Source organism: Alligator mississippiensis, chromosome 12 (assembly GCF_030867095.1).
Source record: "Alligator mississippiensis isolate rAllMis1 chromosome 12, rAllMis1, whole genome shotgun sequence".
NCBI classification, from domain to species: domain Eukaryota; kingdom Metazoa; phylum Chordata; order Crocodylia; family Alligatoridae; genus Alligator; species Alligator mississippiensis.
This window is the reverse complement of record NC_081835.1, coordinates 61,932,657-61,945,980: the sequence shown is the minus strand read 5'-3', so window position 1 is coordinate 61,945,980 and position 13,324 is coordinate 61,932,657. Positions and strand designations below refer to the sequence as shown.

General features: G+C 53.7%; 1 protein-coding gene across 3 annotated transcripts in view; it reads right to left on the bottom strand.

Moving 5' to 3' along the window:
* RXRA (retinoid X receptor alpha) overlaps positions 1-13,324 on the bottom strand; it is a 194,199-nt gene that overhangs the window by 58,292 nt on the left and 122,583 nt on the right. For 2 of the 3 annotated variants that reach the window (XM_006261955.4, XM_006261956.4), the window contains exons 2-4: positions 11,524-11,789; positions 1,427-1,577; positions 686-865 (exon numbers count right to left, since the gene is read on the bottom strand). In XM_006261955.4, coding sequence (XP_006262017.1) covers positions 686-865; positions 1,427-1,577; positions 11,524-11,789 — 597 coding nt within the window. 3 annotated transcript variants of the gene reach the window in all.

The following is a 13,324-nucleotide window of genomic DNA, read 5'->3' as shown; positions in this document are numbered from 1 at the left end:
TGGTGTTGGCTTTTCTGAGGTCTGGGGTGGAAAAAGGAAAGTGCATTGCTATGACACTGTGCCCAGCTGGATGCTACCTACGCAGAACAATCCAGGGACGTGGCTGCCGCTTATTAGTGATGGAAGTGGCAATCTGGCAGGGAAGAAGCTCACACAAGTTTTCCTCGATGGTGAAAGAACAAAGCAAGTCACCCAGAGCAACATCCTGCTCTCAGGCACCCATCTAGCCTCGCCATCTATTGCCCTGTGCCAACTTTTAGTGGCACCACTATCTCAGGAGACCTCTCACTGCAACCTCAGGACCTGGTGCGTCTCACAGCCTAGCCTCCATCGTGCCCACTTATTGGTGTGTAAGCTAGTCTCTGTCTGCCCCATCACTTCTGGGGCCAGTGGAGTCACAGCTGTGAAGCCAGGGCAAAATACACAGAAGAGAGGTGAGCAAACCCACCCTTTAGGTATCAGCCAACAGCACGATTCGGAGCAGAGATTGCCTGGAGAGATCTCTGCCACATGCCACTGGCTGCACTCAGGCTCAGCCCTGCATTGAAGTATTGCTTTGGTGCCAGTTATGTTGTAGGGATACCAAGAGGAGGGAGCTTCTACTTGACAGCCAGCCCATGGAGGAATCGCCTGAACCTGCAGCACCGCGGCTGCTTTTTGGAGGCTGCTGCTCCACGTCCCTTACCTTCTCGCTTCATGCCCATGGCCAGACACTTCTGATAGCGGCAGTACTGGCAGCGGTTGCGCTGGCGCTTGTCGATCAGGCAGTCCTTGTTGTCACGGCAGGTGTAGGTGAGGTCTTTCCGCACCGTGCGCTTGAAGAAACCTTTGCAGCCCTCGCAGCTGTACACCCCGTAATGTTTACCTGCGGAGGAGCGAGAGGTCAGGCAGGCTGCTTGGGCACTGGGCCCACCGGACGGACACCCGGCTATTCTCCCTATTCCTCTCCCTCCTTCCCTTCTGGCTTGTCTAGTATGGGATTTGGAGCTATAGGGCTGGAGAGAGGGACCCCGTGGCCTCAAGGTAGCCAAATGAGCATGTTGGAGTGTCTCCGGGTGCTGTGATGAGGGTGCCCGCAGGTGACAGGACATGCCCAGAGGCTTCATTTGTCCTACCTACTTCCCATTAAGTCTCAAAAAACTGCTCCCAGCATCCCCACTTGGCATGAGGGCCAACAGGGGCCCTTCAGCTCTCCAGGCCCAGGCAGTGGAGTTGAACCTGCTGCCTGCTTTGCCCAAAGCAGAGAAGAAGGGCAGATGATGAGATATGGCAGACAAAACTGAAGCACTAAGGGAACCAAGGCATGTGACCGTCCAAATGGGCAAACCAAGACCAAGGACAGGGATTCATCCTCCCCTGGGGGCCACTTCCTCCACCCTTTTGCATCCCCCGTAAAGCATTTTCGGAGCCAGGCGCCAGGCTTTACCTGAAGATCGGTCCCCGCAGATGGCACATATGTGCTTGGTGAAGGAGGCCATGGTTCCTGAGGGGTGTGCTGGCACTTTAAGGACCCCATTGAGCCCCAAGGGCGGTTTAATGTCTTCTGAGCTGCTGACAGGGTTCATCGGAGAATTGAGCTGCACAAAGGGAAGCAAAGGAGATTGGTTACGTTCGAGCAGAGAATAACCACCCCTTCTGCGCGTGCTGCGCGTGCACGTGGACTCGGATCTGGGATGCAGGGAAACGACACAGGCGAGTCGTCTGGAGCGGGTTTGCTTTCCCCGGTGGAAGGGGGGATGTGTGAATCGGGAAGACTGTGTGCTCCAGCCCTGCACCTCCTTTGCAGCTGCCACCTGAGGACCCAGTGTCCCACATAGCTCTATCAATAAACCTCACCCTGACCTTACAGGCCCAGGACTTACCAAGCTGTCGGTTCACCTCCATCCAAGCCTGTAAGCCCTTGGCTTTTCCACACTTGCTTTCTATTCCCAGTCCTCATCCCTCAAATTGATCCTGGCTTGCAACCCTTTGCTACCTGACCTTTGCACAACAACCCTATCCAATAAAAAGCAGACATAATCAGCTTGCAAAGCTCATTAGCACGGGCCTCGGAGGTTGCACGGGGGCCCCGTCCTATCCGAGAGAGCTCTGCGGACACTGTTCACCTCTGGGGAGGGAGCTGAATGGAGGGCTGGTCCTTCCTTCTCGGATCCAGATCCTGCAGGCAATGCCAGCTGCACCCTGTTAGGTGCAACTGGGCGAGCGGTTAGTCCGAATTAACCCAGTTTGAAATCGCCAGCACCCCGGGAGCTCAAGGTAGGTCTCCGGAGATCAAAGGCCTGTGCTCTGATCCCCTGCTGTGGAACAAGAGTCAGCAGCACAGAGCCAAGCCCATTGTAGGCAGCTGACCTGGGCAATTAATCCGTGCAGCCGGATGACATCATGCCTCCATGAATACACAGATCCCAGGTTCACATTACAACCAGCGGAAGGGACAGCGGCTAATCCTGTTATAAAGCCGAGGACCCACGAAGGGCTGACACCGCTGTCTAATAAGCCAGCCCTGTAAACCACGTTCCCGGTTGATTTAATGGGCAGGCAGATTCCTTTCCGCCCACCTCCGTGGGGAGAGCCCTTATCTTGGCGCGTGAGGAAGATGCTGCCTCAGGACTCGCGGCAGAGAAAATGATTTGCAGTGATTATCTGGGGGAGGGCTCCTGGCTGTGAGGTCGGGCTTGGGGATGATGAAGACCAGGACACCGCAGCCTGGCTGCTTTTACCGGGGGGATTTATAGGCTGTCTTTTAGCATTATCTCTTGAAGGGAAGGATCCTCAGAGGATGAATTACAGGTCACCCCAGCAATAGGCCTGCTTCGTAGGACACTCCCCTTCCTTTTCCGCATGCAGATGCCAAGCAATTCCCCTTCCCTTCTGTTTTCCTGGTCCTCTTCGTTCCCTGTCCCCATCAGGGGCAGCAAGAAGGGCGGAGGGGATGGTGGGACTTGCAGAAACGTGCTACGAAGCACACGCCTGCCAGGCAGGCCTCCACCCTGGCACTTGGCAAGCTGCGATTTCGGATCCGTTTCTGCAATATGGGAACAAGCAACTCTCCATGGTTTGTGCATTGCTCCTCATGACACCCACCAGGGCAGGGCAATGCTGTGCTCCCCACTGCGGCTAGGAGTTCAGGTGCAGCCAGACAAAGGGGTAAATTAGCCCCAGGGGAGCTCTGCATTGCTTTGGTTAACCTATTCCCAGTCATCAAGATAGCCAGAGGATCTGTGTCCTCACACCTACCCTAACTGACTTCTAGGAGGGCGTGTAGGAAACACAGCAGAGAAGTGAACTGACTCCTAATTTTCCAATCTGCAAGTTTATCATTCCTAGTACCATGCAGCCATGCCTCCTATTATCACGGCTCAACCGGGGTTTTGCTCTTCATCCTTGTCTTTTGTTCTGGGTATAAAATGATTTGACACAAGACTCCACTGGGGGAGAGACATAAGACTATCCCACGCTGGAGAAATGTGTCCCGGTCTTCATGGAAGCATCACAAATGCCAATGGAGAATAGGCGACGTCCGTCTGAGAAGCCAACCGCCACCACAACCGAATCCTTCCTGCGGCCGCTATTTTGCTCGGTCACGAATTCACGGATTCTTTCAAACAGCTTCTTCTCCTCTGTGTGGACGTGTCATCTCAGGGGAGGCCTGAAGTGATGAGACACAACATGTGTTGGGAGAGGCTGGAAGGGAAAGGGAGGCTTTCTCTTCCTATCCTTATCAGCCTGACTGACTGCCTGGCACGAGGCAGGTTTGGGGCTTTCCAATCCGCTGTGCAGGCTCCAGCATCCAAGACGCAGCTTTTTAGGTGATGACTGCATCCTCCAGGCCTGATCCAAATGCCGTTCAAGTGATGGGAGTTTCTCTTTTTGGCGTCATGGATCTCTGGATCAAGCCCTCTACTCTCCGGGTCCAATTCTGGTCTCAGTTTCTGGAGTGTGAATCCAAGATAACTCTGCTGAAGTCAATAGGATTTACTCTGCATTTGCATCAAAATACTTGAGGACAGATTCTGGCCTAACTATGTGATTTAATACATGGCAGGGGGGTAGCATTCTTGCAATCTTGCAATAGAGTTATGGTGTGGTTTGGCATCCGCTGGAGGTTTCTAAGGATATTTCAGGGCTCTCTGTATTTCCTTAACTCACCAAAGAGAAGCTGAAGAGGTGACTTGATCGTGCTCTCTAAGCACCTATATGGCAAATAAAAATTTCCCAGGCTATTGAATCCATCACACAGATGCGTGATGACCAGATACGGAAGCCAGAAAAAATTCAGATTAAAATTAGGGTGCCTGTTATTAAAAGGGAGGATAATTAACCATCGGAAGACCTTACCGAGGGCAATGAGAGATTCTCCCCCATCGGCTATTCCTGAATCAAGAGTGGATGGTGGTGTTTTTTTGAGAGGCTCCAGTTCATTCACAACCGCTGAACTGGATGCAGGAGCTAATTCAGGGAAGTCCTGCAGCCCATGGTCGCCGATGATGAGAGCAGATAATCACCAGTGTTGCTTCTGGCTCTACCCGAGTGGGTCTAGCTGATGAATAGTCACGAACCAGGGCATGGTTAGACCTACCTGCAAGAGGGAACGCTTCATCCCACCCATCTCCCACCAAGACTCCTGCCATCCATAGATGAGGACAGATCATTCATACCCACAAGCCCAAGCCCTGAAGGTATCAAAGGTCCATGAATCTCACTGACACGTGAGACTGGATCAAAACAACAGGCACTCTTTCCCATGGTGATAAGCATGGGATGAAAGCCTAACCAAAGGGTATAGTCAGGCAAAGTTCTTTGGGTAGATGTAATATCTTTTATTAGACCAACTAAATAGTTGGAAAAAGTTATATTCAAACTTTTGGTCAGGTATCCAGGTTGTAGCCATATTGGTCTAGAGGAAAAAGCAATCAGGACTTGTAGTAGAGATGAGATCTTTTATTAGACCAACTAGACTTCTGCAAAAAAAAATACTTTTAGCCAATTTTTTTAATGAAATCCTCATAATGTCACAAGGAGGAAGCATCTTTGACCACGTGAAACCTGAGATCCTGCTCCTGCCTTTGTTCAAGGTCATCTGCATCATCACAGAGCTGAGACACCTTAACAGCTAAGCAATGCCTGCCCAGAGGAGTTTTCCATCTATTGACTCCTCGGTGAAATCACCTATGAAATACAAACTTGCATTTCTACCCGGGAGAACTTTTACAATCTTTTCTCCAATGCCTGATGAACGGTGTTCATGCCCAAAAGCTTGCAGTTAAGGATTTTTTTTATTATTATTATTTTGCAAAAATCTAGTTGGTCTAATAAGAGAGATCACCTCTCCTATGGGTCCCGATTGCTTTTTCAAACTTTCGGGCACAAACGCCCTTCTTCAGGCATTGGGAGACAGCTGCTGTTATGAGTTTTCTACAAGGTAGAAAAGAAGCTCGAGTCAGCAGATGGATGAACACATGCACAGACAGACAGCGGGATTTGCGGGGTCCCAGGATGACCCTAGCGATGAGCTTGGAGCACGTCTACCTCGGACAGCAGCATTGCTTTGCAGACTTCACAGGGACGATCAAGGTGGACCTCAGGGCTTCCTGCTGCCCAACAGGCCACCCCCCTGCACCAGCCATCCCTCCAAGCTGAAGGCCAGGCATTTTGCTGGCTATTTGCAGGGTCCGGCCTTGAACACGCAGCAGAGTTGTTCTGACGTCCTCCGATAGAGGGCAACGGTGCTTGCCTGCATTAGCCCATCCTTGGCTGTCTCTTTTCTCTGTGAATGACCATGCACTTTTGGTTCCTCAAATTCCACCTACGGCTCTTCCCCTGAGTCAGCACAAGGGCTCTCATGTCTCTCTCTAGCCCCGCTCCACCCCTCCTTCTCCATCCTGTCTTCATTAAGACTTCCGCTGAGCCACACCAATGTCCCCTTTCGGCTGCCTGCCCCGTTTCCTACGCAATACGAGGAAACACGTGCACGTTAGAAAAATCTATTCCCTTCCCTCTTCGGACTCCGCTGTTGTCAGCTGCCCTTGAGAGATCGGGGAAGAGAGCTGAGACATAAAAATAATGCTGCTGAGTGCGAGGCGCCTCCTGTAAGAGCATCAACCGAAGCGTTCCCTGTGGTCTCCGCTTTCTCAATGACTCAAACACACAATTCGCTAGCCCTACAGGAGAAGCAGCAACAAAATAGGCTTGGCTCAGAGGGGTAGATATGCATTTCCCACGTTCTGCTAATTAAATGTTTGCCATAGGCCTCTTGTTAATCTGATTCAGAGATGAGATGGGTCCTCTGTCGCCTGAGATCTTTGACTGCATGGGTGGCATGGATTCGCAATGAGATGCTCCCTTTCATCCAGCTTCATGCAAGAACCACCCGACTCTACAACCTTCATCATGCGGGAGGTCAAACTAAAATGATTGCACAAGATTTTTCTGACAAACCATATCAGGACTCATTTTCTGAACTCCCCATAGTTTTAGAAGCGCCTTAAAGAGCAAGGGACCCAACTTCTGCCCACCAACTGTCTGGGCACCATGCTAACGTCAAAGGCCGTCGGCTGCCTGTTTCATAGTTTCTAGGGTCGGAAGGGACCTGAACAGATCATCAAGTCCAACCCCTGCCCTGTTGGAAGACTTCCCTCTGTTGTCCCAGGTCCTTTACAGTGCTCGTGGATCTACAGTTGCTGCAGGCTTTGGTGGGCAGCCAGGTGTTTTGAAGGTGGAGTGTTACCTGTAAATACGTGCTCCATTATACCCCACCAATTGATGGCAATCACACTCAGTCCTGTTACAAGGAGACAAGCCTAGCTGATGCTTTGAAAATGAGGACAAGGTCCTTGGAGCATGAAAACGAGGACACAAGGTCCTTGGAGCAGGTTCAAATTTGGCTGGAGTACTTAATGGCATTTTGACCAGTCTTCCCTAGGAGGAACTGCTGCTGGTTGCAGCCCCTGTCTTTAAATTCGCTGTCATTAAGCGTGCCCCAGAAGGATTGGTGATGGCAATCGTGGGTGGGCAAGGCTGTGGCGTGGGCATGTGGGTGCAGTGATGAGGAAGCACCAAGCGTGCATGCTTCTGGGTGCTAGGAACACACCCTTCCCAGAGCTGAGGATGTCAGCCTAGCCCAGGGGTCCTGCGTTACTCTCCACGTCAACCTGCTACTGGAGCTTGAAGGGACTAGGGGTCCTTCAGTGCTTTCCACCGAGTCGAGCATTGTTGGATGGCAGGGGGTGGAGGATTTAATGCATGCAGGGATGGAAGGGGCTGGCAGAAACGGCAGCTCCATGGGGGAAGACTCTCCTTTTATTGCACTGGGATCCGAGTGTCAGGCTGGTGACGCCGCAGTAGCGCCTGTGCCCCTGTCCCTTGGGTCCCCAAGCTGCCTAGTGTGCCCCGATGAGTCAGCAGGAGCCCCAACCAGCTGCTGAGTCAGTGCCCGTGGATGGGAAAATGCCTCCGTTTCCTCTTTCGGCAGCCTCCTGAAACCGCAGCAGTGCTACACGTGTGCCTCTCGGTTCCCACACTCTCCCCTGGCGCCTGCTGCTCCTTCCTCTTGGGTCCTGAGGCTGTGAAGCAAAGGCTGAAGGAGCCGTGGTGAGAGAGACAGCGAGCCCAGCCCAGAGCTTCACACCGAGCGCCTGACAGCACCTACTTCTGCTTTTGGTGCACACATATCCGGAGGGTGCCACGGGTGCAGGGCAGCGCAGCCTAGAACGAGAACTGCCCTGGGCAGCCGGACTCCTGGGTTCCCTTCCTCTAGCTTGAGCATCTCCTTTTTAAGCTCTGCTGATGAAGTCCCATCCGCTCCGGCCCGGCAACAGCTAGAGCTAAAAGACTGAGGATAGTCCCGAGGAATCCTCCAAAAGAACAAAACGGTTGTCCGATAATCTGAGGCAACACGGAGACTACGATCTAACTCCACATCTCATTACTCCTCACCTCTCCCAGGCCTCTCCAGACCTGCTGTTGGGGGGGAAAGGGGGTCTGCTACCAACTCACAGGCTATTGCTTCTGTTTCTGTGCACGACGACACTCACGCAAGCAAAAAGAGGGAGAGAGAAGGAGACCGGGAGGTCACTTTTCACTTTCTTTCTAACGAAACATCTAATGTCCAGAGACACCTTTTAGGGTTGTTTAAAAATAATAAACCCCACCTGACTCGCCGTGGCACTAGTTTCAGGAAAATGCCACGTGGTGTGGGTGGTCCCAACAAATGCTCCTGGGTGCTACACCCGCCTGAGAAAAGCCAGCTCTACAACCTAAGATAGACCCCTTAGCCTTTCTGCACTCAGTTTTCCCATCCCTAAAATGGGGAGGGGGTGGGGGCAGTCCTGGCACCTCATGCACAGAGGGGATCTCTCAGGCTGCAATGCTTGCAAATCATCTTGGAGTAACTTGGAAGAGAAAAGCAAGGACGTGTGAGGGGCGGCACTACTTTTCCTAAGGACAGCTGAATCGGGGCGGGTCAAGGCACTCGAGCTGGAAGCCTTGCTTGAAGGGGACCCTTTTGGTGTGTGCAAGAGAGGAGTAACAGGGGACACGGCAGGTCAGATCAGCGGAGCTGTTTGGGGCCTGAGAACTGGAATAGCAAGAGGCACTGGAGGTGAAGAGTGAAGCCCGGTGGCAAGAGTTCGGGAAGGCCCCGGAGTGGAATAACTGGGTCAGCGCAGGTCAGCAGCGAGGTGCGTCGGCCAAGCAGCGTGGGTGGGACCCGAAATAGCAGGAGCTGAAGGTCAGAGCAAGCAGCGGCAAACCTGTGCTGCCAAGGAAGCTAGCACGGCACCCGCCTGCGCTATGCCCAGCCCCTCCGCCAGCTGCTGTGGGGTCCTCAAGTTCTCCGAGGGAACCGGAGAGGAGCAGGGATGCAGCTGGGAAAGATGGCATAGTCGGCCCAGGCTGCCAGCACCTTTCCCTGACACCCCTGTCCTAGTGCAATGCCACCAAAAGCATCCACTGGGAGATCCACTGGGTGCACCGCCCCCCTGTGCACAACCATCAATGCTGCTGGGACCAGATTTTCCACCGGGGACAGCGTGTGTCCGGACCTCCACCCCGTGGGTCGCCAAGAAGAGCGCTGCAGATTCTCAGCACTTCGCCTTGCACACCTCAGTCCTCCCGGTGTCCTTCTGCTCGGCTGGCTTTCCAGAGCTAACGAGGCATAGCCTGATGGCAAGTGGCATCTGCCATCTGATTCAAACCACCTTCCATCAGTGCCATCTCCGCTCAGCAGCGCAGGAGCACACACTTCATTAACCCCAGCGCTTTGTGGACTGGTACCATGATGGGCAGGGGGGCACACTCCTGTACTCCTGCTTTTGCTGTCCTCCTCCCCGAGAGGATGCCTCCCTCCATCCTCCTATGCACGCGGGACTGGGAACTCCCTCCCTCTCAAGCTGGCTCAGGTAGATCCTTCCCGCCACTGCCAGGATAGGGGCCTAATGCTTGCAGACAGGGGACAGATGGAAAAACCCAGTAGACTGAAAATGTCCTAAATGTCTCCTCCAGGAAAACCACTTAAGATCGAGCATGAGCAAATGACAGGGACCGTCGGGGCCCAGCGATGCCGTGGCACTCAGTCTCCATTAGGCTCGATTCCTCTTTTCCTTCTGGTGCCTGTTTATTTCGGTTCCCCTGGCCGTGTGTCTCGGCTTCCCAAAATAGCCACGGCTTTGCACTGAAACCCTGCCCGCGTCGGCCCGCTCGCTGCTCGTGCATTCCCGCAGCTTCACATCTTCCCCCAGCCTTGGCTTTGCTCTCATGGCACTATCTGGGCGGTGGCTGGCTCCAAAGCAATATTTGCCTCTATTCCTCCTGGTTTCCAGGAGCGTAGCAGCCTGTCTGCCCCGCTGAGCCCAGGGTTAACTCCATGCTGGGGGCAGGAATATGTCTGGGTTCACATGGCATTGGACTTGAACTCTGGAATAGGCAGGGGGGGAGATGGGGAGATGCAAGGATGCAGGAGAAAGGGAGCATGGCAAGCACCCTGGTGATTTCACAGCCTCACTATGCCCCATCGGGCCCAGCCATGGTCCCTGAATAGAGGCAACTGGTTTTCCTCCAGCACCCTGGTACTGCTCAACCTGGTCCCGTGCCATTGCAATGACCCAGTAGAAACAACTCAGATTGATTTAGGATGGGCTCTGCCGAGGGACCCCTTGCCCACTCCTATTGCCCCACATTATCCGCCCTCCCAGGCACGCACAAAATGTCCCCTAGTGTGTTAGCCCTAGAAATAAATCAGGCTAATACAAAAATAAAGGCGCCGGCAGGTGTTTGACTCCCAGAGAAGCTCTGAAATAAATAAACCAGCAGCGAGCGGCAGGTGGGAGCCAATTCCTTAATCTGCCCTTTCGCTAAACATGTACCCCGTAGCCAGCCAGCAACAGGTGGCAGGGCCCCGCCAGCCCTCCCAGCGCCTGCTATTTTTAAAACAGGCTTATCTCTTTATAGCTGGAGGTTTTTACATAATCTTCAATCGGCAGAGCCCAGCCCCTCCTCCACATCGCTCTCTCCTGCGGAGAAAAGGGAAGCAAGTGCAGCCGGGGAGCAAAGGGGGAAGCAGCGTAAAACGGCCATGAGCAGGGCAGAACAAAGTCCTGGAGAAGACCCCTGGCCTAAAGAAAGGTCCCCTGGCCATCTTACCACCATCGGAAAGGAGCTTACAATGCAGCACAGGGAGTACTGTACTACATGCAACCCATATTTTACCTGGGCCATAGGGCTTACTGCAGCAAAGGCGCAGTTTAGAGCAGCCTGGGGGCTGCTCCGGTTTGTACCAGGACAGAGAAGACCCTCAGCTTATCCCAGAATACAGAGTCATCTTTTCTCCTCTCCCCTGCTTCTTTGCTGCCCAAAGACAGGAAGCCCAGCAAAGCAGCCTGTGTCCGTGACCCTTTGAAGTGAAGCCCACCATTATAGACGGGGTCTGATCCTCCTCTCGTTTAAACAGGGAGTAACTCCACTGAAGTCCTGGGCCTTCCAGCAAGCAGAACGCAGAGGAAAGCCAGGCCGCCTGGTTTTTAATTCAGTCTCCTGTTGCCGCCTTGGTTCATTAGAGTCCTCCCAAAATTCGGGCGTGGAGCTGGGGTGTGACACAGCTGACTGCACACTTGTTACTGTGCAACTCGCACTCACAAGTACTAACTGACTGCACAGGAACTGGCCTACTGCACGGTGGCGTCCCCAAACAGCTTTTCGGTGATGCTGACTGCACATGAGCTCGTTACTACTGCACAATAAGTGTCTCTCTTTGTGCCACGTGATGCTACTGCACAGCAGTAACAAGCTCCTGCGCAGTCAGCGTCCCGTGTAGATGCAACCCCAAGGAGCTTTTACTAATGCTTGCAAGGACCTGAGAAAGGGATACCACTGGCATGGTATCGGGTCTCGCCACCCCTCCAGTTTTGCGGGTGGAGGTAAGATCGCTGCTCCTTTCCCTGAAAGAAACCTGCTGACCATTCCTGGGTTTTTTCCCCCTCTTGCTTATACATAAATCTTGTCTCCCCTGCCTTCCCTTTGCCGGCTTACCTGTGGGCTGCCGGTTCCAAACCCCAGGTTGGGGGTGGAGGGGACTGACATAGAGTGAGGTCCCATGGGGGAGCTGATGACGGAGAAAGGAGGGCCCATGCCATTGATGGGGGAGCTGAGGGTGCTAATGGGGGAGTGGAGCTGGCCCGCTGAGCCCAGCGGGGAGCCGATCCCCGGTCCGATGGATGGATGGAGGGAAGGTGCAGCCATGGGCCCCCGGCTGGTCGGGGAGTTCAGGGAGGTGGAATTGACTTGGTTGGAGAAATCTGCAAGACACAAAGCAAACGCCAGGGTTAAAACCCCCTCCACGATGGTCCAACGATGGCACTAAGGTGCCAGCCCCCATCCCCACTCCACTCCCCACACTCAGCCACCCCCAGCTTCCTCTCTCAGCACCTTCTCCAGTGCAAAAGTCAGTGCAGCCCCTACATCAGGCACCTTCCACCCCAGCTTGATATGGCATCAACTCTTAAAAGCCTCTGACAACGGCTGGGCAACTGGGAGAGCTGCATATGGCACAGTTATCACACCCATCTCCTTGTTCATGTGTGTACAGCCCCTAGCACAAGTCTGCTCCACGTCTGAGGCCTCTAGATGCCACCTTCCTAAGACGGAAAATAATCAGGACTTGATACGGGATCTTGAACCTAGGATGTGCTTCTGGATCTCTGTGTGGGGGTCTGAGTATAGTCCACGTGGGTTGCAGACTGTGTGGGCACGTTCACATGCGTGCTTGAGAGTGGCAGGGTGCATTTCTGCACCCCCGCAAAGGGAGAACGTGCGTTGTGTGTTTTACGCTTGCAGAGGGAAGCATTTGAGTGTCTTTGAGGGGGAGGTGAGGTGTTTGCAATCGGGAAAGAGCATCCCAGCTTGTGGTTTGTGTCCATGTGTCTGCCTGGGATGCATGTGCCTGCAGTGTATATTTGCAAAGGGAAAGCAGGGGGAGGAAGACGGGGGGTTGTGAGTGTTTCCCAAGTTGCGTGCATTATTTTTTGCAAGTGGGGAACTGTGTGTGTGTGTGTGTGTGTGTGTTCATGGCGAAGGGTACACGTGTGTGGGTTTGTGAGGAGGCAGCTGTGTGTCCACACTGGCTCCGGGGACAGAAGGATGCCCCGCTCCCTCTGCCTTGCTTCACGCGGCTTCAGGCCTCCGAACTGGAATTTGCTTTTGCGGAGGTGTTTTTTTGCAAGCGGCGACCGCCAGGCTGCGAACCTCCCGCCTGCCCCCCTAACTCCTTTGCAGGCCCAGGGTCGGGGGGGAGCAGGAGTTTAAAAATAGACTCCAGCTCTCTCTAGAGAGGAGACTCGGAGTCATTCCTGGCACATTTCCTCCTCATCCTGTCACGCTGCCTGAAAAACAACCCAAAGCACCGGGGAAGCAGGCTTCTATAATGGGCCTTTGCAAAGGCTGCCAAGAGGAATGGCAAGACTTTGGGGGCTCCAGGCTGCAGGGGAGGGCTTCGCCTGCCCCCATTCAGAGCTGTGCCGGGGTGGTGACAATTAAGGGGTCCTGACGCTTGTTCTCTCTCTCCTCGGTGCGTCCCACTGCTGTTGTCCCACTTTTGCAGCTGGCAAATCAGAGGCCTGAAATTCAGAAGTGACTATAGGCTGGCGGAGCCAGACCCATTTTGCAGGGCTTTGAAGTTAGCGGGGTCTTTCGGAAGGTGGCTTGCCTGAGGGTCGATGCACCGAACCCAGCAGCTCTCCGCCAGGCCCATATTCCCCTCTCCCCATAATACCTGCTCCATCGGGTTACCGCTGATTTACACCGGTGCTGTGTGATAGGGCCCTGCTTGAACAGC